The sequence below is a fragment of the Parasteatoda tepidariorum genome, chromosome 9, assembly GCF_982258835.1.
Source record: "Parasteatoda tepidariorum strain Cologne lab strain chromosome 9, Ptep-v5.0, whole genome shotgun sequence".
In the NCBI taxonomy this organism is placed as follows: domain Eukaryota; kingdom Metazoa; phylum Arthropoda; class Arachnida; order Araneae; family Theridiidae; genus Parasteatoda; species Parasteatoda tepidariorum.
In genome coordinates this window covers 12293644-12321231 of record NC_141763.1, presented here as the reverse complement: position 1 = coordinate 12321231, position 27588 = coordinate 12293644, and the positions used below count along the sequence as shown (strand labels likewise).

At 34.8% G+C, this 27588-nt stretch overlaps 1 protein-coding gene across 4 annotated transcripts in view; it reads right to left on the bottom strand.

The window, feature by feature from the left end:
- The window catches only part of LOC107451550 (1,5-anhydro-D-fructose reductase), a 59614-nt gene that overhangs the window by 17848 nt on the left and 14178 nt on the right, over positions 1-27588 (bottom strand). For 2 of the 4 annotated variants that reach the window (XM_087150882.1, XM_087150885.1), the window contains exons 2-7: positions 23601-23771; positions 17371-17487; positions 13048-13131; positions 12101-12217; positions 9663-9793; positions 7906-7984 (exon numbers count right to left, since the gene is read on the bottom strand). In XM_087150882.1, coding sequence (XP_087007008.1) covers positions 7906-7984; positions 9663-9793; positions 12101-12217; positions 13048-13131; positions 17371-17487; positions 23601-23771 — 699 coding nt within the window. The remainder of the gene's footprint in view (positions 1-7905; positions 7985-9662; positions 9794-12100; positions 12218-13047; positions 13132-17370; positions 17488-23600; positions 23772-27588) is intronic. The other 2 variants (XM_087150883.1, XM_087150884.1) reach the window with 2 other exon arrangements.

Genomic DNA, 27588 nt, shown 5'->3' with positions numbered 1-27588 from the left:
GGGTTTACGACTCAGGGTATCTGCTACATTTTAGATTTTCAAATTCATGACTTTTCATGATTTTCCATGTCTCATTCCAAGAATTTTTCATGACTTTACGAAGTGACTACTTTCTCCCGACAAAAACGCGACAATAAATTTAAAAAAGCATTATAATAACATTCATTGAAATGATAGGTATAACCAAAACTGTTCCCTCGATTGGGAACCGTATCAGTATCTGAAACACAAATTACTTCATTTTACTTTATTTTGCTTTCTAACAGTCATTGAGCAGCCGAGTTCACGACTCTGCTACATTTTAGATTTTCAAATTCATGACTTTTCATGATTTTCCATGACTCATTCCAAGAATTTTTCATGACTTTACGAAGTGACTACTTTCTCCCGACAAAAACGCGACAATAAATTTAAAAAAGCATTATAATAACATTCATTGAAATGATAGGTATAACCAAAACTGTTCCCTCGATTGGGAACCGTATCAGTATCTGAAACACAAATTACTACATTTTACTTTATTTTGCTTTCTAACAGTCGTTGAGCAGCCGGGTTTACGACTCAGGGTATCTGCTACATTTTAGATTTTCAAATTCATGACTTTTCATGATTTTCCATGTCTCATTCCAAGAATTTTTCATGACTTTACGAAGTGACTACTTTCTCCCGACAAAAACGCGACAATAAATTTAAAAAAGCATTATAATAACATTCATTGAAATGATAGGTATAACCAAAACTGTTCCCTCGATTGGGAACCGTATCAGTATCTGAAACACAAATTACTACATTTTACTTTATTTTGCTTTCTAACAGTCATTGAGCAGCCGAGTTCACGACTCTGCTACATTTTAGATTTTCAAATTCATGACTTTTCATGATTTTCCATGACTCATTCCAAGAATTTTTCATGACTTTACGAAGTGACTACTTTCTCCCGACAAAAACGCGACAATAAATTTAAAAAAGCATTATAATAACATTCATTGAAATGATAGGTATAACCAAAACTGTTCCCTCGATTGGGAACCGTATCAGTATCTGAAACACAAATTACTACATTTTACTTTATTTTGCTTTCTAACAGTCGTTGAGCAGCCGGGTTTACGACTCAGGGTATCTGCTACATTTTAGATTTTCAAATTCATGACTTTTCATGATTTTCCATGTCTCATTCCAAGAATTTTTCATGACTTTACGAAGTGACTACTTTCTCCCGACAAAAACGCGACAATAAATTTAAAAAAGCATTATAATAACATTCATTGAAATGATAGGTATAACCAAAACTGTTCCCTCGATTGGGAACCGTATCAGTATCTGAAACACAAATTACTACATTTTACTTTATTTTACTTTCTAACAGTCGTTGAGCAGCCGGGTTTACGACTCAGGGTATCTGCTACATTTTAGATTTTCAAATTCATGACTTTTCATGATTTTCCATGTCTCATTCCAAGAATTTTTCATGACTTTACGAAGTGACTACTTTCTCCCGACAAAAACGCGACAATAAATTTAAAAAAGCATTATAATAACATTCATTGAAATGATAGATATAACCAAAACTGTTCCCTCGATTGGGAACCGTATCAGTATCTGAAACACAAATTACTACATTTTACTTTATTTTGCTTTCTAACAGTCGTTGAGCAGCCGGGTTTACGACTCAGGGTATCTGCTACATTTTAGATTTTCAAATTCATAACTTTTCATGATTTTCCATGTCTCATTCCAAGAATTTTTCATGACTTTACGAAGTGACTACTTTCTCCCGACAAAAACGCGACAATAAATTTAAAAAAGCATTATAATAACATTCATTGAAATGATAGGTATAACCAAAACTGTTCCCTCGATTGGGAACCGTATCAGTATCTGAAACACAAATTACTACATTTTACTTTATTTTGCTTTCTAACAGTCATTGAGCAGCCGAGTTCACGACTCTGCTACATTTTAGATTTTCAAATTCATGACTTTTCATGATTTTCCATGACTCATTCCAAGAATTTTTCATGACTTTACGAAGTGACTACTTTCTCCCGACAAAAACGCGACAATAAATTTAAAAAAGCATTATAATAACATTCATTGAAATGATAGGTATAACCAAAACTGTTCCCTCGATTGGGAACCGTATCAGTATCTGAAACACAAATTACTACATTTTACTTTATTTTGCTTTCTAACAGTCGTTGAGCAGCCGGGTTTACGACTCAGGGTATCTGCTACATTTTAAATTTTCAAATTCATGACTTTTCATGATTTTCCATGTCTCATTCCAAGAATTTTTCATGACTTTACGAAGTGACTACTTTCTCCCGACAAAAACGCGACAATAAATTTAAAAAAGCATTATAATAACATTCATTGAAATGATAGGTATAACCAAAACTGTTCCCTCGATTGGGAACCGTATCAGTATCTGAAACACAAATTACTTCATTTTACTTTATTTTGCTTTCTAACAGTCATTGAGCAGCCGAGTTCACGACTCTGCTACATTTTAGATTTTCAAATTCATGACTTTTCATGATTTTCCATGACTCATTCCAAGAATTTTTCATGACTTTACGAAGTGACTACTTTCTTCCGACAAAAACGCGACAATAAATTTAAAAAAGCATTATAATAACATTCATTGAAATGATAGGTATAACCAAAACTGTTCCCTCGATTGGGAACCGTATCAGTATCTGAAACACAAATTACTACATTTTACTTTATTTTGCTTTCTAACAGTCGTTGAGCAGCCGGGTTTACGACTCAGGGTATCTGCTACATTTTAGATTTTCAAATTCATGACTTTTCATGATTTTCCATGTCTCATTCCAAGAATTTTTCATGACTTTACGAAGTGACTACTTTCTCCCGACAAAAACGCGACAATAAATTTAAAAAAGCATTATAATAACATTCATTGAAATGATAGGTATAACCAAAACTGTTCCCTCGATTGGGAACCGTATCAGTATCTGAAACACAAATTACTACATTTTACTTTATTTTGCTTTCTAACAGTCATTGAGCAGCCGAGTTCACGACTCTGCTACATTTTAGATTTTCAAATTCATGACTTTTCATGATTTTCCATGACTCATTCCAAGAATTTTTCATGACTTTACGAAGTGACTACTTTCTCCCGACAAAAACGCGACAATAAATTTAAAAAAGCATTATAATAACATTCATTGAAATGATAGGTATAACCAAAACTGTTCCCTCGATTGGGAACCGTATCAGTATCTGAAACACAAATTACTACATTTTACTTTATTTTGCTTTCTAACAGTCGTTGAGCAGCCGGGTTTACGACTCAGGGTATCTGCTACATTTTAGATTTTCAAATTCATGACTTTTCATGATTTTCCATGTCTCATTCCAAGAATTTTTCATGACTTTACGAAGTGACTACTTTCTCCCGACAAAAACGCGACAATAAATTTAAAAAAGCATTATAATAACATTCATTGAAATGATAGGTATAACCAAAACTGTTCCCTCGATTGGGAACCGTATCAGTATCTGAAACACAAATTACTACATTTTACTTTATTTTGCTTTCTAACAGTCATTGAGCAGCCGAGTTCACGACTCTGCTACATTTTAGATTTTCAAATTCATGACTTTTCATGATTTTCCATGACTCATTCCAAGAATTTTTCATGACTTTACGAAGTGACTACTTTCTCCCGACAAAAACGCGACAATAAATTTAAAAAAGCATTATAATAACATTCATTGAAATGATAGGTATAACCAAAACTGTTCCCTCGATTGGGAACCGTATCAGTATCTGAAACACAAATTACTACATTTTACTTTATTTTGCTTTCTAACAGTCGTTGAGCAGCCGGGTTTACGACTCAGGGTATCTGCTACATTTTAGATTTTCAAATTCATGACTTTTCATGATTTTCCATGTCTCATTCCAAGAATTTTTCATGACTTTACGAAGTGACTACTTTCTCCCGACAAAAACGCGACAATAAATTTAAAAAAGCATTATAATAATATTCATTGAAATGATAGGTATAACCAAAACTGTTCCCTCGATTGGGAACCGTATCAGTATCTGAAACACAAATTACTACATTTTACTTTATTTTACTTTCTAACAGTCGTTGAGCAGCCGGGTTTACGACTCAGGGTATCTGCTACATTTCAGATTTTCAAATTCATGACTTTTCATGTCTCATTCCAAGAATTTTTCATGACTTTACGAAGTGACTACTTTCTCCCGACAAAAACGTGATAATAAATTTTTAAAAGCATTATAATAGCATGAATTGAAATGATAGGTACAACCAAAACTGTTATACTCCCTATCTTCATATTTATAGATTTTAAATTTTACAAAACAGAGTAAAGAAAGAGTTGAAACAATAATATAGCTGGGGAAAAAATACAAAAGCAAATAATTTTTTTTCCGCAGAATTATATTCTAAAGATACTTTTCTTGTTCAGCAGAAAGAAAAGAAATACTCCTAATTTTTCTGTTCTCATTTCGGAATAAAATAAATTCGCCTATGACTGGTTTGCTTCACCTAGAATTTTAAATGAATAAAATTTAAAACAAAATAAATAATAAAAGATTCTTAAATCACAGAAGTTTAAAAGATAATTCGCTCCAGAAATTATATTTTTTCTGTCATTTTTTGAAAGAACACCATAATTTTTAAAGAACATGATAAAATCATTTTATATTCTAATAAAATATGATTGAGTGGTGATTTTGTTAGGAATTCAGATGTTTGGAACAAGATGAAATTGGGGGAGGGGATTCCATTTTAAACATTAAATTTTTCGGAGACCTAAATCCATGACTTTCCATGATTTTTAAAAAAAAAAAAAATCATGACATTTCATGCTAAATTTTGTTCAATACTGAAATTCATGACTTTCCTTGATTTTTCATGACTTTCCAGGTGAGCGGATACCCTGAAATGTTCGATTCCGTAGCCTTGGAATTTCGAACCCAATCCAGAGGACTACACCTGGATCAAGTATTAAGAGAAATTAGCCCTAGTGGAAAAAGTTTTGGTGGAGCCAGTATTCACTTTACATGGAGGGGAAAACCACGAAAACCTCCCACGGCAAGGGGCTTGTAGCCCATGATCTGTCTGCCACTGAAGATATTTTACATCATCATTGGGGTCAGTTCAAACTGGGCGCGGAATTCGTATTGATGGCCATCACTGAGATTCGAACCCGGATATAGATAATTTATCACATTTTTATATGTAAATGTACATACACTCGTGAAACCTTGATGTTATTTTAAAGGAAAAAAACATATTTTCGATGCATTTAATTTCTTTGAAGAAATAAAAAAGCATTAAACACCTAACGAAATTGCAAGTATTTGATAACTTACTAGCATCTCTAAAATTGAATATTCGATGCCAAGAAGGACATAAAAAGTTTAAGTTAACAAATTCGAAAGAAAAAAAATATTTTAGAATAACAAACTAGCTCATGTAAACATGAATAAATACCCAAATAATTCTGTTGTTGTTGTTACCTATCCCCTTGGTGTAGAGCCCTAGACCAAGTCGAGAAGATCATGTCACATCAGCAAGTCATAGACAGTCTCTCCATCACTCATCAGTTGCCTCACAAAGGCACCAATGCAATCCAGAAGATGGGGATCGATCCAAAGGGGAAGTGATGGCCGAGCAATGACAATAGTCATAAGTCTTTTCTTTCGATCTGAAGGTCAAACACTTTATATGGCCGGTTCTAAGTCTTGACAAAGCTGTTTGAGCAAATCTAGGACAAGAGTACTGCAGGGATAATCCGGGGCATACCAATCATGATCTGGTGGGTGTTTCAATGCTGAGTTTACCCTAGCTAACTTCAGGGAGTGAATCTCAGACACCAGTAGTTTAGAGGAAGGGGGAGTAGCAAGTTCACCCCCTTCCTTGGCAACCCGATCAGCAATCACATTCCCATAAATACCCACATGGGAGGGGATCCACAGCAAGTGCACCGAGCCGATCTGAGACAAAGTAGTCAATTTGATAACGATTTCCTGACCCAAATTTTCCAAGACACTTGACCAGTTCTTCAAATATTGAATTGAACTCTTGCTATCCGTTAATATCCATATGTCAGGTACGCCAGAGTCCATGGTTAGGATTGCCCGTTCTACCAGAGTCAGACTTGATTCCGTCTGTATCCGAACGGATATTATTGATTACCTCGAGAGCCAGCTGAAGTAGCAACTCCGGATGCTCATTTTGCTTGGTAAAATCGATATTTAAGTCATCTTTAAAAACTACATTACTAAGAGAAGTATTAGGTGTCAATAGATTAAAAAGAGGGCAGGGCTCTCCATCAAACTAAGAGGGCTGTCCCTCTTCAGCCTCTGATTGTTTGTCCAGTTTGATACAAATAATGACGTTCTATTGTAGGAGCCACAGCTCTTAAGCTTAGCGATGTACTTTGTGATGTTAGTCTCTCTTCTTAGGCTCCCAAATAATTCTTCATGTTTAAATATAAGACAATTTTCTTTATTCAAAACCATTTTGAACACAATGCGTAAATTAATTTCCCCACCAAAGTTTCATTCCTTAAAGTAGCGAAGTGGTCATTTGTAGTCATTACATTTGAAAAAAGAAGTAGTTGTAGTCAACTACGTTTGCAACAAAGTAGTTTCCGACCACTCATTTTAAGCAGCAACAAAAAAAAAATTTGATACTTAAAAAGAATGTTTTTGGTGACGTTTTTAGAATATGTTCGGAAGCATAGGACACACAATAGTTAATTATTAAAAATTATATTTTATGCTGAAATTTTTCGGGAAATCAAATCTCTTAAATGCTTGCAAATTTTTCTCGATTAAAAAGTTCTCGTCACCTGGCGAAATTCGCTATTTATGGTGTCTTAGTTTTCCACAGCTCATCTACATTTTGTACACTATCGTCTGTATTTTGGGGTCAAAAATCATAATCCTTAGGTAAAAAGAGGTATGTTTATTCTGAAAAAGTGCGTTTTTGTGTCGTATTTATTCACTTAAAATATTGTCTGTACTAACTAATAAGCCTATTTGAGGTCAACCCCTCGAACCAATTGACTCCTAGTACATGAAAATCCTTTCATTAGATTATAAGTTATTCATAGTTTTTTTTTATTTTACGCGCTATATATCCTTCCGAGATGACTCATTATAATATAACACTAAATAAATAAGGTTAAAGCAACAACGTTTTTGTAGAAGCTATAGTAGCACTTCTTTTATGTCGCACTAATGGCGGCGGTCTGTTAAACATTCCTGAGGACATCAAAGATCACAATTTTGATCTTCTGTTGAGAGAACCCTTCTTTGGAATCCCGAAGACCTGAACGTTTAATGAGGACCGATGCCTCGCACTCTTGGTCCATTTGCAGGATGATCAAAGTGATCATCCAACCGCTCACTGAACGCATCCAGTGATGCTGAACTTCGCTGATCTACTAGGGGTAGAGCGCTCGCCTCCCGATGAAGTGAACGGGGTTTAAATCCCAGAGATAGCTATCAATACGAATTCCGCACCTGGATCGCACCGAACACAGTGCTTACATAAAATATTCTCAGTTTAAGACGAATCATGTGTCCCCTTGCCGTAAGGCTAACCATAGGAGATTTTCGTGGTTTTCCTCACCATATAACGCAAATGCAGGTTAGTTTTGTCAAAAAGTCTACCCCGTAGTCAAATTTCTCCCAATACTTGATCCAGGAGTTCCGTTGTCTTCTGAATGCGGTTCAAAATGACAAGGCTACGAGGTTGAACATTAGCAGTCGCAAATCCCATAAATTGGGTTGGCTGTACTACGACTGTGGGAACAATATTGCTTGTGGTAAGTATCAATTGAATGCAAATATTTATTTGTTCTTTAATAAAAGTAAAATTCACTTACTTGAGCCTTTGTTTTCCGATGTTTTTCTGCAATGGATAGAAGTCTTTCATCATCTAATAGCTTTATGGGCTTGATTTCCCTAAATAAAATTTTATACACATATGTTATTGAAAAATAATAGGAACGTGTAATTAGTTACAAGGAATGTAAAAAGTGTCGGCAGAGCCGCATTAAGCGTACGTTGGGTCTTTGGTCCTTCAAATTTTTGAGTCCCTTAGATTAAATTTTTTTCTCGTATATTTTTTATTTATTCAAATATAAAAGTATTTATATATCTTTTCATGTAAGAAAGCAAATTTAAAATAAAAATAAATAATAATAAATCAAATTTTACTTCATTTCGTTAAATTAGAAGTAAAAAAGTTATCGCATTTTATTAATATATATTTGAAATTGATTTTTTTTTAAATCATTGATTTTCTTAATTTTTTAAAATTTATTTTCAAAAAAACTTTTTAAGGGGGCCCCTACTCATTGGGGCCTAGTCTGGTCTAATGGGTAATGCGGCCCTGTAAAGAACAATGGCGTCACGTTGAATCTATAAACTGGATCATTCGAAAAGTCAGCTGTCAGTATCTCTTGTTAACTTTTTAAAAGAATTTCGAGCACCCAATTTTCTAATCAAAAATTTATGAAACACAAATTACGTTCCTTGCAAAGGTACATTGTTTATTTGAATTTAAAATTATTAGAAATTATTGGAGAGGAAATTATTAGAGACTACTGCAACGAAAGTGAAAGAGCAAACGGGGAAAGCAAAGAACAACTTCCTCACGTAAGGGTAGGAGAAGTTCGTGAATGTGTTTAGTGAGAATTTGCCAAAAACATGATTACTTAAAATGTGAATGTGGCTCCCACAAAATAAAATTTAATTCAATGGAATTTTCGTAAATGAGACGATTATTACTTTTTTTCGGTATCAATTTATTCATCTCCAGATAGCAAAATTAGGTTCATTTTCGCTCAGCAAAAGCCTTTCAACGTAAACCTAAAAATGTTTTCATGCGGTTTACGTGTAAACCTTCTAATCTTAACCCTTAAATGCGCCATTTATTTCTAGTAAAGGTAAATTAAAGTATTTTTGGAATTGAAATTGTGTTAAGAATAGTAATTGATATAAGAAGAAAAAAAACTCATTTTGTTCATAAAAATGCCCTTTTTTGGTGGTAAATATATTTAACACTACCTATTAGGAACTTGTTGACTTTTATTTTTCTTTATTTATAAAATAATTTTCATAAATGCGACACACTTCAAAAGGAATTATGTATTTTATAACTTTTATACATTTTTTTTTAAACTAACAAATGGTTACCAATTTTATTCCAACGCACTCCAAGAAAGCTGAAGGCTATTAGCAGATGGAAACCTAAATTAAAAGTGGTGGTGAGCATACTTCCCACGGCCTTCGAAAGGGTTAAAACGAGATCTGTCGCAATCTGCTCTATTCTACGCATTTTACCCTAATCCAAAACTTTTAGAAAACAACCTTCTATATGAAAACCTTAAATCGAGGTTGCCTCAGCGTGAAAAAAAAATCCCTGGATAAAGCTAGTCTCAAGGTCAAAATAACCTTAAATCTAGCTCATTATAAGGTTTCGTTTCTCAAAGTCTTGTATGCTCAGCAAAATTCCGCCTTGTCATGAAATTTTAATGGACAATGCAATTCGGTCCTATCGCTAGTGTGACGTCATTATGGCATAATGATATCATACAGTATACTATTTAAGGGTAGGGAGGAGTACAACAAGACTTACAGGTGGTGGTGTTTTTTCACGTAATCCGGGAGGCCGGGTGAGCCTAGGGGGGAATAGGCAGTGAATGTTATTCGCAGGTTCTTGCAGAATTCGAACAGTTCTTCCTGCGGCAGATAAGCATGGCATTCCACCTGAACAAATTGAGCAATCGTTAGTCTCTTTCATCAACTATTATAATGCATAAAGATATTCCATAGTAACGTACATTCTCTTTGTAAGTTTTAAGGTGACGCGATTTCTCCACTCTCCACACTTTTATCCTCTCCGTCACCACGATTTCAGCAAATCTTGGCGAACTCACCGATTTTGTTACAACAATGTACTTTTAATTTGAAGGAAAAAAAATGATTACCAAAGAAAATTATTTGTGTTCGCTAATAGATCTTAATAAAAAGGGAAATAGAATCTTCTGCACTACTTACTGATCAAATTTGACCTAAAATAAACATTTAAAGTACAGAAGTTTATGTTGGAAATGCGGCACTAGCGTAAGTATATAGAATAGTTCATATACAGTACTTGGCCATATTATAAGATTCTATATAAAATCTTAATTATCAGGTGATACTCTATACAGCTCTTATTGTTTTTACAGGACTGTTTGCACTTGTTTACGTTACGCTGTATCAATGGGTTAACATTGTAATGCAATACGTTAAAAAATAAATACAAATAGGAAGTGTATAAAAAGTCTCCTGAATAACAACCCAATTACATGTATGTTTATATATAGAAGTATTGTATATAAACTCGTGCAAAACATGTCATTATTAAAACACTACAGTGCTTCTCATAATTTGGTCTAATTATTATAATATATTCTATATACAGTTCTGCTGCAGATGTGTTATAGCTCTTGAGGATGTTTGAAAATGTAACTTTGCTATGGTAACCTAAGGCCTATGGTAACCTAACCTATAATATAACTATCAGTTGGAGATTTGTTTTTTTTTTTTTTTAAAAAAAAGGGCCTCAGAAATTGTAAAAGCATACAAAAGTTGCTTTCGAAATCATCATTTGCCAATAGCTGAAAACCTCTTCTAATCTTCTTTGACGTTTCTCTGATACTTCTTGGGCTCTAGAATTGCTTGTCGAAATTCGGTCATGTTCCATCCTTCTTTGACGTTCCACAGACGTTTCTTGGGCCCTTCTTCTTCTTTGAGAATCTCTTAATATCTTTTTCTTTGACAAAATACAAAGTTTTTTTGGAAGGCGGTTCTGCCATGTCAGTAATCGGGATTTTAAGAAGTCAACGAATACTTTAGAACAACAATTACTGCGAAAGCAAATCATGAAACTTCAATATTAAAATCTAAGTGCTTACCTGCAAACTGAAACTTTCTGAAAATAACTAATTACATTTAATAAAAACTGTTAAAATAAAGAATAGAAAAACCAAAGAGATCCTAGATAAGTGTGATCGTTCCTTCAAAAACAATTAAATTCCTATTTTATATGATATATAGCTACAACGGTTAAGAAAAAAAACTAAAATGCTAAATACATGAAAAGAACACGAAAACGAATTAATTTTTTACGGTATCTATTTCTATATCGCTACAAAAATTATCGTCCTCGCTTAAGAAAAAAAAATAGAGCGTGGAAAGAAGAAGAAAAACTTATTATAACAATTATGAACAGCGACAAATATATCAAAGCGAAGCGTTCTATTTACGTATCGAATATGTTGCCACATTTTTAATACAAAAGTTAAACTTTTCTCCACTTTGATAAATGTAAACTAATGCGAACTTTACAAATAAATTATTAATTTTTTCGTATATTAATGGCTTAAGTTGTCGAAAATTAATATTTCAATTGTAAGGTTGGCATTAGCATACATTTATAAGAGCGGAGAAAAGTATATGCATTTTTAATAGTTTTTTGAATATGGCTCTTTGAAGACGAAAAAGCATAGATTTTCTTACAAAATGACTGATAACTAAAAAACTAATACAAATTTTTGAAAAAGAAAAAAAAATACTTCTTCATTACGTCAAAACACAATTATGTGCCGAGTTATTTCGTGCCTGGGCGAGGCTTCTGGGGCGATATATTGTGATTACAGACACACACACACAGCCACGTTTATGTATAGATATCGTCTCATTTAACCCATTGTTGCACGAACGTACAAACCGGTTTCATCAGCGTAAAAAACAATAAAGCTGTAAAGTATCGCCTGATTATTGAGATTTTACATAGAATCTTATAGTGGGTCTCATAAGGGACTGTATTTTAAGTCAATAGTTTCAACTTTCGTAGAAGAAACTGTCTTACGCTAAGAGACAGCATTTATTGGGAAGTTAGCTTCGGGGCTGATGAGGTTGAACAAATGGATGAGGTTCGATTATCTCTATTCATAGTTTTGTAAAAATGAAATCAGGAGGAGTTTCTAAAAGGAATGAATTGGTTTACAAGTGAAGTGAATGACCTACCTGTACGTTTGCTGGTTTAATTCTGGCAGCATCGTAAATAGTCTGAATTTGGCGACTGTTGCAATTAGAGAGGCCAAGAGACCGTACAAGGCCCTTATCTACGAGGGATTCCATCACCTGCAAAAAATAATGTTTACGCTTATAATTTTACAAATATTAACTCACCAGCTGCTTCACAAATCTTTAAATTAGGGATCATTTCTCACAAAAAAGATTCCACTCTTAGCAACTTTACTTCCGGACTTATAGGAATTTTACTTTTAGAACAAAATTATGAAATTCCATTATCTAAAGACCACGTATAAAGCAGTTTTGAATAAATATTTGACCCCATGGCTGAGTGGTAGTGCTTCGCTCTCCCGTGCCACAGGTCCTGAGTTCAATCCTCGGGTCGGGTAAGGTTGACTCAGCCTTTCATTCCTTCAGTGGGTCGATAAATGAGTACCAAGCATGCTTGGGAACTAAACATTGGGGGTTCCGCGTTCGGCTGAAAGGAACATCTGCCCCTGCACCCCAGAGCCCATGGTCAAGAAAACTGAGATGGGCACAGTAAGCCTTAACCCTCGATGGGTTTTCGAGCCACTGATTTTAGTTTAGTTCTTAGAATAATTATTTATTGTTTAAAAATTTTTTGAATAAAGAATGAATGTGAGATATACTGATTTTTACATCTTTTCCTCTAGCTAGTTATAATTGACAAAATTTAAATTAAATCGGTTGAATAGCTTCTGATAAAATTTCAAAAGTATGAGTCTTTTGAGTGGCCTAGACAAAATTGGATTGATTGTGTCGAATGGTATCTCGATTTTTTAAAAAAAAGGTATCTGACAACAATAAATTGCAACTGCTGAAAGTTTGAGAGGTTAGAAAAATGACAGAAGAAGATCAGAACCCACCCCGGGCCATCGAGCTATTGAGAAAGAAAAGAAGATGACACAAAGCAATACCTTCCAAGTTTCTGTTAGGTTGACGATTTCGGTGAGAACGTCCCCATCTCTGAAAGGATAGACTTCATAATCATCGTCTGTACGCTGAAAAAAGGAAGGAACATTTAGAGTGGGCAATTTTAGTCCTTAATTTAAACGCAAGCAATTCGGAAACCAATTGAAAGTAGTCTGACTATTTACAGGAGCCGCGATGGCTCAGGGGATAGAGCGTTCGCCTTCCAGTGCAGCAAACCGGTGCGAATCCCAGTCAATACGAATTCCGCATCCGGCTTGCACCGACCACAGTGCTGGCTGTTGTTGTTGTTCATTTGCGTAGCACTAGAGCTGCACAATGGGCTATTGGCGACGGTCTGGAAAAAATCCCTGAGGATGATCCGAAGACATGCCATCACAATTTTGATCCTCTGCAGAGGGGATGGCACCCCCGCTTCGGTAGCCCAACGACCTGCACGCGAAGTCGAGCACTTTACGGTAGAACAGCTTAACGAGGTCCCATACCGCACACCCTCGGTCCCTACGCAGGCAGATCCAAGTGGTCACCGACCCGCACACTGACCGTAGCCAGTGATGCTTGACTTCGATGATCTGCTGGGGACCGTGTCTTAACGATCAGTCCACTGCGGGACCCCACAGTGCTGGCGTGAAATATCCTCAGTGGTAGACGAATCATGGGTTAGAATCCCCTTGCCATTAGGCTAACCGTGGGAGGTTCTCGTGGTCTTGCTCTCCATGTAACGAAAATGCGGGTTAGCTCAATCAAAAAGTCCTCCACAAAGGCAAATTTCTCCCAATACTCGATCGAGGAGTTCCCTTGTCTTCCGGATTGGGTTCAAAATGACAAGGCTGCGGAGTTGAACATTAGTAGTCATGAACCCATAAAATTGGGTCGGCGACGGTTATAAAATTTTAAAAAAATTATAAAAAGTCTATTTACAGAGGTTTGTGTAGTAGCGGTGTTGAATCTTGCTATGGTTGTCTCTGACTGCGGATCTTAAACTGCAGAACAAAAGCCAATGTTTCTCTTCTTTTATCTTTCCTCTTTTTTTTTGTTGTTGTTGTTTAATGATTGCAAAGTTTCCAACCCATTTTATCAATGAATGTATTTATCTATGAATGTATTTTATCTATGAATGTATTTTATCCATGAATGCATTATCTGATTATAACGAGTTAATTCTGGTATGTATACATTGCAAATATTTATTTTCGGCCATAACTCGGCCATAACAGAATTAACTCGGCCATAGCAGAATTCGTCAATACGCTTTGTTTTATTATCAAGTTTTTATTCGGCCGGAAGTGAAACAGAAAATAATAATAATCTGCTGTGATTGAAAGTTTGCCAATATTTGTTTGGGAGTTTTGCTATTTGTGGTACCGCAGACGCGCTTTGCATATACGATAGCTGATGAATTTACATGCAGATGATTTTTCAGATGATGAAAATGTGAACATATACAAAGACTAATATCAAACTTTTTTCATTTGCCCGAGATCATTTGAGACAGTAAATTGATGGAAAAGAGTTATACTAGACTTTATAAATTAAAATGCAGAGCTATTTTGGATTTTTTTTAAAAATAACTTATCGAAAAACAGAGCTTTTACGTCCTTAGCTAACAAATCTCATAATTCTGCAAAAGAAGGATACACAAGTAGGTTAAATTAACCAGTGAAGGAACGCTTAAGCTTCGCTTGCCTTTTAAAAAATAATTTTAATTTCAAAATTCGTAATTTTTGTTAAATGACAGTGTCAACATATCTGTTACTTATTGCAAATTATGTAAAAAAATTGTAGAAAACTTACATAATATTGTTTTAAAGTTTTGGAGGTTCAAATAACAAGTAGTAAGAAGACCAAGTGAAGGAACAGCTCTTACCAGTGAATGAACACCCAGTAAAGGAAAACTTAATTTTGGTTATTTTTTAATGCTCTTTATGAATTTATAAGCCATGCAAATACTTAAAAACAAGCCTTTTCTTGAAATTATAACATATAAATGCTTGGAAAATGTTAACTTTCATTTTGTAACCCTGAATTTAAAATTAAAGTGTCAACATATTAACACATACTGTTCATTCACTGGGAAATCTACGCCCAGTAAAGGAACATGCCTGTTCCCTCACTGGTTTAAACACCCCCTTATCTCAGTACTTCATTATGCTATGATGCTTAAAAAATAAAACGTAACTTCAATATTCAATAACTATATTTTGAATTCTTATTTTCACAGTGAGAAAAATAAAACTGTTACATGCAATTAATTCCACTTCAAACATATAAATACAAACACTCACCTTATAATTTTTTTAAAGAAACAAGGTGTTGCAGAGATAATAGCAAATTCACAAATTTTTCCAGAGAAGTCTATTTAACCAGGTAAACCAAAACATTGCTAGATGACTTCCTATTGTTTGGCAGTTAGCTATTGTTACCAATCAATCGAAAGAAAAACTTGCAAATTCTTATTTTTAATCAATATATATGAAATGCTCCTTCACTGGTTGATTTACCCTATACAATAGTGTATCATATATGCTAACGCTAAAGTGTAGTCATCTATTATTTTACTGATTTTTTCAGACAAAATGCATATTAACTAGGGCAATCAGATAAAATGGCAAACTATTGTTTCATTTCTCAATCTGCAAACTACCTAGATAATATGCACATATTCCAGACGCTAGCACTTGTTCTAGTGAAAATAAGGTCGTTGCCGTAAAAACTGCAGCGTAAAAACTTAATTTTCAAGAAAACGGTCATAAAAGTGCCTATTTTTTTTTGGTTTTTGTGTTTGTATTACGTATTTGATTAGTGCTAACATCTATAGTTTAAAATAAAATAACTATATGCAATTACCTTAAAAATATCCTGGTACTGCCATCTGGTGTGTAAAATGTGAAATAAAATGTTTTCCGGGCAAAAGAAATTAATTAGTATTATTCTTATTGGCGCGTTACTACTGAACACTCCAGCCCGTCAATATCACGGGAGCGAGAAATATAGGGCGAAAACTCACCCTGTCATTTTCACGGGAGCGAGACGGAAGGGCTTAACAAAATTCATCTAATTTTTTGCTATTTAAAACACGCAAGTGACTGCAATCAGTACATTATTTGATAGAATAAAAAAAAAACTTTCGAACTTTAAAGATAAGGAGACCCTTGAAAGGGAAGCCATACCACAGGAAAAACTCTCTTTAAAAATTTAAAACCTAGTGTAAGCAATGAAGTTTTAACTGTCGGGAAAAAAAATTTTAAAATATAAAATTCCAAACAAATTATTGGAAAAGAACTTCTCCATTGTGTATTCCTAAGTTATTTTCTCATAATTTATTTGCATTCTGATATTTAAAAAAATTCTTTTTAGTGTCGGCAACTTCGTGGTTTACGCTTGTCTGAACTCACTTTTTCTATACTTTAAATTATTTATGAAGGTGAAAGAGAATTTGCGACGAGAAGTTTCTCCGTCCTTTTAATGCGAACATTAACAAGGCAAATTTCGGAAAAACTCTTGATTCCGTCCATTAACCTGGTTAATCTGCAGTTTACCTAGGCTTTTAAGCTTTAAGTATAAGAATTTTTTTTTTAAAGTTTCATTGAAATTTTTTTTCCTTAAAATAATGCAAAAAAAAATAATTCTTAATTTAGTAATACTTTTATTTATTTATTTTTTTGAAAAACAAACAGCTTTCAAATAGATTAAATTGATTAGTTCTCAACAGGAATGCTCGATATTAAAATTTTTATTGAGTGGTTCGAACATTGATGAGTGGAATGATACATTATTCCTTTAGATATATGTCGAAGATGTCCCTTTAGAGATATGTCTTTTTGAGCCCAACCCAGAAGATAAGGAAACCCCATGATTAAGCATTAAAACAAACGTGGCGATCTTTGTGTTGAACTGATCTACCTTTCCGCATCATGGAGAGGAAAACCACGAAAATCTCACCCTTTTATGCAAAGACGAGGGGATCTAACCCATGATCTATCTTCCACTAAGGATGTCTTACGTTAGCACTGCGGTATCAACATACCGTTCCTTGGGCTGCAAATCCGATGCAAAATATCTTCAGTGGCAAAAAGAATTCTCTTGCCGGTGGGAGGTTTTCGTTGTTTTACATTCCATGTAACGCACATGCGGGCAGTTCTATTAAACTAGTTAAAAACTCTTTTGAGAAGGCTCGATGCTTGATCGATGAATTCCCTTTTCTTCTGGATTTTATTCATAATATACAAGGCCGAGGAATTGAACACGGATAATCGTATTCAGCTGTACACGATGGTTATAAAATAAAATCATCTTTAGATGTTTATTACCTGGCAGGCTATTGGGACGTGTATCAAATACAGGTCTAAGTAATCCAGGCGCAGAGCTTTTAAAGACAATCTGAAGAAGTATTCTACATTCAGTGGATTTAAACCATTGCAAGGAAGCTGGAAGAGAGAAAAGAATATCATTTTAGTAAATTAACTGTGTGAAAACTCTGAATCAAATTACCAGACATTCATTTACGAAGTCTTAGACTGTTTGGTGAAACCAAACGAGTTTAAGACAGAGAGTGCGCTTCTTGTTTTCCAGTGGAGCCATCTGCGGTTAAGAATGCTACTTCAGCCACACTATACACACTTCAGTCACAACCCATTCATGCATCCAGTCCTTCATCCGTAGATCGTAATTTTGATCCGAACCAGAGAACGATAAATCTCCAATTCAGTACCCCCAGAGGTACTGATTTGTTATGGGAACATGGAGCACTTTGTGACAGACTTCACTTGCACCAGTCACCAGTTATTACACGGGGAGTCTTCGTCCAGCAGTGATCGAACTCATGGCCTCTCGGACATGCTGTACCCATCAAGCTATCCCTGCCATGACTTTGCTTGCTAACTACAACATTGATATTCGTAAACCCAAACAATTGGGTCGACTGATCAACGACGGGAATAAAATAAAATGAAAGTAAATAGGACAAGGAGCCGGGATAGCCTGATGGTTAGGGCACCGGGCCCATGCCCAAGAGGTGGTAGGTTGGATCCCCTCCGACCGAAGACTCCCCCGTGTAGTAAATGGTGACTGGTGCACGATAAATCTGTCGAGTCACAAAGTCTTCCCATAGCAAATCATACCCCTGGGAGTGCTGATTCAGGACTTTCCTTGTCTTCTGGATTCGTGCAAAATTACTAGGTTAAGAGTAGAACATGAGTAACCGTAAACCCAAAATTGGGTCGGCTGTTAAAAAATATATAAAAATAAAAAGTAAATAGAACAAAATTCATCGCAGAAGACTAGGGGAAACAATTTAATGACAATTTTTATAAACCAACAAAAGAGAGATGACACCCGAGAGGGGCGAAAAGTTGTGAAAAAATTATGTTTGCATTCAAATCCAGAATTCGTGCGTATCTCAAATTAGCCTCACCATACACAAAGTAGGGGAGAGTCGGGTAGCCCCGCTCACTTAAGGAGTATTGCTTATATTTCTGAATAATACTGAGTAATAATCAACATTTTTGTATGTTTCTATTGTTTTATCATCTAATTAAATAATGCAAAAAGAATAAACCGAAAAAAGAATAGTTAAACTTAAAAAAATAGAAATTTAAAAAAACATGTTTTTCAGCTCCTTTCAAAATGTGTCGGGTAGCCCCGCCCAGTTACAAAAATTTTGTTTTTTGGCTATTTTTTCAGGTGTAAGTGAGAATGACCAATGTATTGACAATAGATAAACCTCATTTATCATTTTTATCACAAAATTATTTTATTTATTACATATTTATATACTTTTAGTGAATTCTATCATTTAATAACAACAAATGTCTTACTTTTTATCATTATTAATGTATATTAAAATATTATAATATTAATATATATTTATATTAAATATTTAACGAAAATAATTTAATTTAAGTAACAATAATTAATAACAATAGTTTTTTCAATATAAACTTATTTGGTTGATCTCTTCTTATAAACTTAATATAAAATACTTCTTATAAAATTACAAATTCACTTTGTATTTTGATTGCATTCAAATGCTTCTGTAGATTGATTCGTTCACAAATAAGTGAAAATAAATAAGTAAGCAAATAGCTTGTCATAATATTTATGATTTCTTGATATTAAATTTAATTTGGATATATCAATTACATTTTAAAAATATTTAATTTTTCATTTTTAAATATATAAATTTATGTTTCATGTAATATTAAAACCTATATTTGTTGTTAAAAATGCATATAACATTCAAATTTGAAGCAATAAAATAATAATCTTTGCAACCGTACATTTATCGACGAAATAAAATTGAGCGGTTAAAGCCGACATTCATGTGAGCGGGGCTACCCGAAATCCAATTTTTTTGTAAATTTGTAATTATTCGAACAATTTTTTACATACAAACTTCTTTCTTTGTGCAAATTAATCTTAAGACTACATACTTTAATGCTGTATGTATAGAAAAAATTATTGTTTTAGTATTAAAATGAAGTTTAATCGAAACATTCAACCAATTTTTCTTAATTTCATGACTGCTGTATTCATCATATTTTCAAAACTATTGTTTACCATGTTACCAGCTGCATAAATACTTGAAACTTTGAAAATAATCTTTTTTTAATATAACAATTAATGTCCGATGGCCCATTGACTTGAAAAAATATTCTATACATATGAAATTGACAGTGGGCGGAGTACCCGCTGGGCGGGGCTATAGTAAATAATTATAATGCTTGGAGAGTTCAGTGAATCCTATTTATTTTCCTTCACACATTACTGATTCTGTGGTGAGGATAATTAACAGTGAGTCGCGAAGATGACCTTCTTGGCTTGTCAGAATTTTGATGATGTTTAAGATTTCTTTAATATTCTATTAGTTTTTTCTTACCAACATCTATAATGGGATACTTGCTTGCAAGTGACGTAGTGTGGGTATCTCGATCCTGATTGGTTACTGAAACGTGGCATTTGTTTACGTTAGAAACTGTTCTTTTCATTCGACTTCGAGTAAGCCAAGTACCGATTCTCTTAAGCGACACATTCTAAATTCGCTCACAAAGATTTCACTTCCTTCACTGCATACTTTACGCAGAGACTTAACACAAAGACAGTCACTAAGCCATGTGGAATAAGAACAAACTAATTATGCATCGACGTTGCCAGGTACACAAAACAAAAATATATCACGATTAAAATAAACTACATAAGCAAATAATAATACTAAAGGAAGTAGAAGAAAAAGAATTATATTTCAACTCATTCGATGTGCGATTAACTTATCTTTCATTGACATTCTAACTTATGTAGAGAAACTTAGCTCAACTTTAAGACGCCATTTTGCTGATAAAGATTAGCTGGCGCTGACGTCATAGGTCACATGTGAGGGTATGGGAGTTCTTCTTCTTCTTGAAGTGCAAGTACTTAATTATATACTATAACGTATCATTGCCCTTGTATTGTGTGTTGTAATATCTCTCTGATGTTGAACAGCCCAGACAATTATGTGAAGAAACACTTAATTTCGAGCCAACACCGAATGGAAAAAGCTAACATCTATCTCGCACGCACATTTACGCCCTGCTTGAATTATTTTCGCTTCTGATGCTGTTGTTGTTGTTGTTAATCTACGTCGCACTAGAGCTGCACAATGAGCTATTGACGACGGTCTGGGAAACATCCCGCAGGATGATCCGAAGACATGCCATCACAATATTGATCCTCTGCGGAGGGGATGGCACCCCCGCTTCGGTAGTCCGACGACCTGCGCGCGAAGTCGAGCACTTTACGGTAGCACAGTTTAACGAGGACCAATACCGCACACCCTCGGTCCCTACGCAGACTGATCCAAGTGGTCACCCACCCGCTCACTGACCGCAGTCAGTGATGCTTGACTTCGGTGATCTGCTGGGAACCGTGTCTTAACGATCAGTCCACTGCGGGACTTTTCGCTTCTGAAAACATCTATGTTATCGCGCTTTTGATAACATTTTTAAATATCTCTATTTGCTGTATCTCTAAAAAGAATTTTCCACCCATATACTACGAATTTTGTTTTCATTGCAAGTAAGCATTTTTTAATAGTTTTCTAGTTTTAAGTATAATACTCAAAAATACAATTGTATCACATTTTTTTTATTTTTTTTTATTTTGGTTTTCAGAACACAGCCATTTTGTTAAAAAAAATTACATTTTTTTTTAAATTCTAAGTGCAGCGAAAACATCCTAAATGTAGTTTTAAAAAATTAAAACGGAATCCAATTTGGTAGATTCTTTTTCAGCTTATGAGTACAACAAATTATGGATGATTTTTTTTTTTAAAAAAAAAGCATATTTTGTAAACATAGTGTTTTATAAGCGCTCATTTTTTAAATTTCTGTACTTGAAACATTAAAAAATGAAATTAAGATATGCAGATAAAAAAAAATATGTCTTAAGTTCACAATTGTTGCAAAATCCATTTTTAAAAAAAATTCTTATTATAAAGGCTTTCACTGTGTTATTCTCTATACTATAATCAAACCGATTAAAAAACTCTTATTTAATAGCTTTATTAGAAGTCGAATAATTTTCCCACCAGGTCAAAAAATGTGATTTGAGAAAAAAAAAAACTTTGAATATTAAATTTTAAACAGAATACTTTCTGACAATTCGAATTTAGAAAATATTATTTTTCCCTTTTTAGTGAGTGGATAACTGTATTTTCGCTCCAACTAAAGAAGTTTTTTAAGTATTATTTTATACTTGATGTCTTTTTGGTGTTAAGATACGTTAAAATATTTTACAGTTGTAGATGCTTTAAACCGATTTTTTTTGTAATAGCATATTTAACTCTATATTTAGTTACTTTTCCAACAATAATAATCCTTTATAGAAATACAATATACAGTCAAACCCCGCTATAGTAAACCCACAAGGGACCAAAATTTCGGTTCACTATAACCAGCAGTTCACTATATCCTTCCTCAGACAATTTAAGTTATGATTCCAAACGCCTCCTTTTATTTCACATTATTTAAATAAATGACTGAAAAATAATATATAGTAACAAAAAATGTGTTAATTTTTTTAAATATCAGCTTTTATAACTTTTTTTATTGCAAATATCGACTTGATTATATCCATTTTCAATTTTTCTGTTTTTTGCCATTTTATCGTCAATGAAGATTTTACGTTTAATGCTTGCCATAGTCTAATTTGTGACGCTTATTCTTCGCAGGATTCTTTAAATGAAATGAGAGTAAAAACTAGTTGAAATTATTGCCATATCCTCACAGACTAGTATCTACCCCTTTGACAATTAATGAATAACTACGCACTCCCTCTGATAGGAAATAAATATTGACCCTACTGCTCCCTTACAGTTGCAACATCTGCTGGTGTTAGCCTTTGTTTAGAGATGAGAAAGTGAGATAAAAGAAGCAAACAAGAAAAAATGCTTTTCGCTATATTCCATGCTATATATGATTTTAAAAATCAGTATATGAGCAATTCTACAAATAAACGCCAATTAGGGGGCCAATAAAAAAAATTTTCTTCATATTTCTACATGAATTTTCTTCTTTTTTACACCCTAAAAAGGCAGGACAAAATCGTACACATGAAATTTTTTTCTTTGTGACATACTTTAAATGTGACATACTCAGATAAATCTGAGCCATTTATTCAGTTAAAGCGATTTTTACAAAAATATAATATTATTATAATGTCTTCCTAAAATGTATTTATAGAGATTTCATACTATAAGATTATATTTTAGTATAACAAACAAAAATAAAAAAATTTAATCAAAGTTCGTAAATTGAAAAAATCGGGAAAATTTTGAAATTGGTATTTTGTCATTTAAAGTATGTCGCAAAGAAAAAAATTCATGTTCAATATTTTTTTCTTGCTTTTTTAGGGTGTAAAAAAGATTAAATTTCATGTAGAAATAGCGTGCCCCCCCCCCAAAAAAATTATTTTTGTTTGGCCGCCTAATTTGCGTTTATTTGTAGAATTGCTCATATGAGCAATTCTACAAATAAACGCCAATTTTTATACTAAAATATAATCTTATAGTATGAAATCTTTATAAATAACATTTTAGAGAGACATTATAATAATATTATATTTATGTAAAAATCGTTTTATCTGAATAAATGGCTCAGATTTATCTGAGTATGTCAGAAAAAGTATGCCACATTTAAAGTATGTCACAAAGAAAAAATTTCATGTTCACGATTTTTTCCTTGCCTTTTTAGGGTATAAAAAAGAAGAAAATTCATGTAGAAATAGTGTGCCCCTCCCCACCAAAAAAATTTATTCTTTTTTGGCCGCCTAATTGGCGTTTATTTGTAGAATTGCTCATATGTGTTTATTTTTAAGTAGAAATTTCAAAATTATTATAAAAAAAATGAGTCGAAGACAGATAAAAGTTCATTATATCCAATTTCCTCTCTTTTTTGGTTCACTATATCCACAATAAATAACAGGATACGTGTATAGCAAGACGCGGGAGCGGACTTTTCGGTCACTATAACAGGGTTTTACTGTATATGAAATAGGAAGAGAATACCTTGGTGGCTATGAAAAGTTCTTCTCTCTTCACTTTCCCTTCCTCGAGTATCTTCTGCAGTTCTTGTCCCAGTACGGCTTCATTCTTGTAGATAAAGGCCGTGTCGATGAACCGATAGCCTGCATCGATGGCCCATCTCAATGCTTTACGGGACACGTCATCATCCTCCATCTAAATATACATTCAAACAAAAAGGAATGACTCTTCATTTTACGTTTTCTGTCTCAAATATCTTTAGCTATATCCGTCGTTAAACAGCCGACCCAATTTTGGGTTTACCGCTACTCATGTTCAACTTCGTAGCCTTGTCATTTTTTAACCCATCCAACAAGACGAGGGAACTCCTGGGTCAGTTCCCCCAGAAGTACGATTTGTTATAGGAACATGGGAGGACTTTGTGACTGGACAGATTTAGCATGCACCATTTGCTACACGGGGAGTCTTCGGTTGGCCTGGGATCGAACCCACGATCTGTTGGACATGGGCTCAATGCCCTACCAACCAGACTATCCCGACCCTAAATCTCTTTTGTTATAATCACTCACGTCTAGAGGCTAGGATGGGTAGGGCCCTTGGCCCATGTCGAACAGATCGTGGATTCGATCCCCGCCGAGAGAAGACTCCTCGTGTAGTAAATGGTGACCAGTGCACGCTAAATCTGTCGAGTCACGAAGTCATCCATGTTCCCATAACAAATCATACCTCCGGGAGTGTTGATCCAGGAGTTTCCTCGTCTTCTGGATTGGGTTCAAAATGACAAGGCTGCGGAGTTGAACATGAGTAGTCGTAAGCCCAAAATTGGGTCGGCTGTTCAACGACGGTTATTAAAAATCATTCACGTCTAGCGAGTCCTGAAAATGGGAACCTGTTTTCGAATGCTACAGAAACATTGACTGTTATGACCATTGGTTTGCTCTGACGCAATTGAAGTTTTTATGGTATTAAATATTTTCTTTTTTTATTTTATAAACGGCATTGAACAGCCGGCTCTAGTATGATTTTTGTTGTTGTTGTTCATTTACGTCGCACTAGAGCTGCACAATGGGCTATTGGCGACGGTCTGGGAAACATCCCGGAGGATGATCCGAAGACATGCCATCACAATTTTGATCCTCTGCGGAGGGGATGGCACCCCCGCTTCGGTAGCCAAACGACCTGCGCGCGAAGTCGAGCACTTTACGGTAGCACAGTTTAACGAGGACCAATACCGCACTCCCTCGGTCCCTACGCAGACTGATCCAAGTGGTCACCCACCCGCACACTGACCGCAGCTAGTGATGCTTGACTTCGGTGATCTGCTGGGAACCGTGTCTTAACGATCAGTCCACTACGGGACGGCTTAAGTATGAATTTACGACTATCAATGTTCAACACCGAAACCTAAACCTATTTTGAACCCATTCCAGAAAACAAAGGAATTCCTGGATCATGTAGTGGAAGAAATTGGCCTTTGTGCAGGACTTGATGATGGAACTGACTCGCATTTGCGTTACATGGAGAGGAAAACCAAGAAAATCTCCCACGGCAAGGGGACTCTTAACCCATGATCCGTCTACCACTGAGGATTTTTTACGTCAGCACTGTGGTTGGTGCGAGCCGGGTGCGGAATTCGTATCGATAGCTATCGCTGGGATTTGAACCAGGTTCACCTCATTGAGAGGCGAGTACTCTATCCACCACGGCTCATATAATTAAGTATAAACATAAGATTATACTTAATATAATATTATACTTAATATAATATTATACTTAATATAATATTATACTTAATATAATATTATACTTATTGTTTATTCTTCCCTTTGGGCATGCATGTCCTATCTTTACCTGGAAATCCCATACTAAAATTTACCCTATAATTAAGCATCTCACACATTCGATTCACTATGAACTGCAGAGTGTACAACAAGAAAGATGCTTCAAAGATTATAATAGAAGCCTTCTTATGAATGCCGGTCAAATTAATCTTTTTTAAACAATCTTAAGATAGAATTGGGTGCTATTCCGAAAAGAACGAGGGATTATCAATCAGAATAACTATACATAATCGAAATTTTAAAAAAATTTATTTTTAATTTGGAATTGTAATATATAAATTATATTGGCAGTAAAAGATTTGAACTATACATTTCTGTTATAATGCATTATATATTAATTAACCGAACTCAAATTTATACTTAATCTAAAAAAATTCTCTCCTCTTAATGTTTGCTATTTATCTTTTATGAAATGTAAAATGAATATCAGTTTTATTTTATATTGAAATACCTACTTCGCAATGATTGTCTTCAATTATGAGGGGTAATAATATATTTTATTCTTTAGATATTTTTATAAGATGTTTTTTAAATACAATATTTTACTTTACACAGTGACCAAAGTTAAATTCTTACAAATTAAGTAGTCTAAAAAATGAATTAAGATTAAGCATATAGTGAGTCAATTCAATTTGCAAGGATTTATATTTCCGATAAATTATTAATTTTTATCTTCGCAAAATTCACAGGTGTTGCCTGAAAGACATTTATGGGAGGGGTAAAATGGTATTTTTTCTAAAAAGATGATTATACATATATATATATTTAATATTTGCTATATCGGGAGAAAGGGGCCGGGATAACCTGGTCGGTAGGGCATTGGGCCTATGTCCAAGAGGTCGTGGGTTCGATTCCCGCCAAATCCTTGGATGATAGTAGAACATGTTCTACTTGCCATCCAAGTATTTCCTCATTCCGCAGTGGACTGATTGTTAAGTCACGGTTACCAGCAGGTCGCCGAAGTCAAGTATCACTAGTTGCGGTCAGTGTGGGGGTGGGTGATCACTTGGATCAGTCTGCGTAAGGACCGAGGGTATGCGATATGGGTCCTCGTTAGACTGCTCTATCGTAAAGTGCTCGAATTCGCGGGGGCAGGTCATCGGGCTTCCGAACCTGCGGTGTCATGCCCTCTGCATAGGATCAAAATGGTGATGGCATTTCTTCGGATCATCCTCAGGGATGTTTCCCAGACCGTCGCCCATTGTGCAGCTCTAGTGCGACGAAAATGAACTACAACTAAAATAACAATAACAACTAAAATAACACTATCGAGAGAAAAGGGCCTTGATAACCTGGTTGGTAGGGCATTGTGCCGATGTCCAAGAGGTCATGGGTTTGATCCCCGCCAAATCCCTGAATGATAGTAGAACATGTTCTACTTGATATCCAAGTTTGCCTCCCTTAACCAATCAGTTTCTAAAGTTTCGTGACGTCAACCAGCAGGCATCAGATTATGCCATTTTACTGTCCGTTTTCCTATATTTTAATCCAAATAAATGAATTCGTTAGGATCTTGTTGTTGTAGTTGTAGTTCATTTACGTCGCACTAGAGCTGCACAATGGGCTATTGGCGACGGTCTGGGAAACATGCCTGAGGATGATCCGAAGACATGCCCTGACAATTTTGATCCTCTGCAGAGGGGATGGCACCCCCGCTTCGGTAGCCCAACGACCTGCACGCGAAGTCGAGCACTTTACGGTGGAACAGTTTAGCGAGGACCCATACCGCACACCCTCGGTCCCTACGCAGACTGATGCAAGTGGTCACCCACACCCACACTGACCGCAGCCAGTGAAGCTTGACTTTGGTGATCTGCTTGGAACCGTGTCTTAACGATTAGTCCAATGCGGGACCCTCTATTCGTGTTATTATGATTTTATCTGAATTTGTTTAGTCATTTTGAATTCGTGTAAGTATGATTTTAAAATGTTGAATATGAAAAATGCGCATGCGCAGATATCTGTGACATTCAATATCTTGGATAGTGCCGACGATTCATCCAATTTCTTGGAGAGAGAAATTCCTCCAAGTTCTCCACTCTAAGTGATCACTTAAAAAATAAACTCTCTATGGCAGAAGGGAAGATTATAAGAAGACTCGTCGGCGCCCCTAAATGCATTAGCAATAATAGTATTGATGCGTTAGCGGAGTAGCACAGTATTGAGTGAAA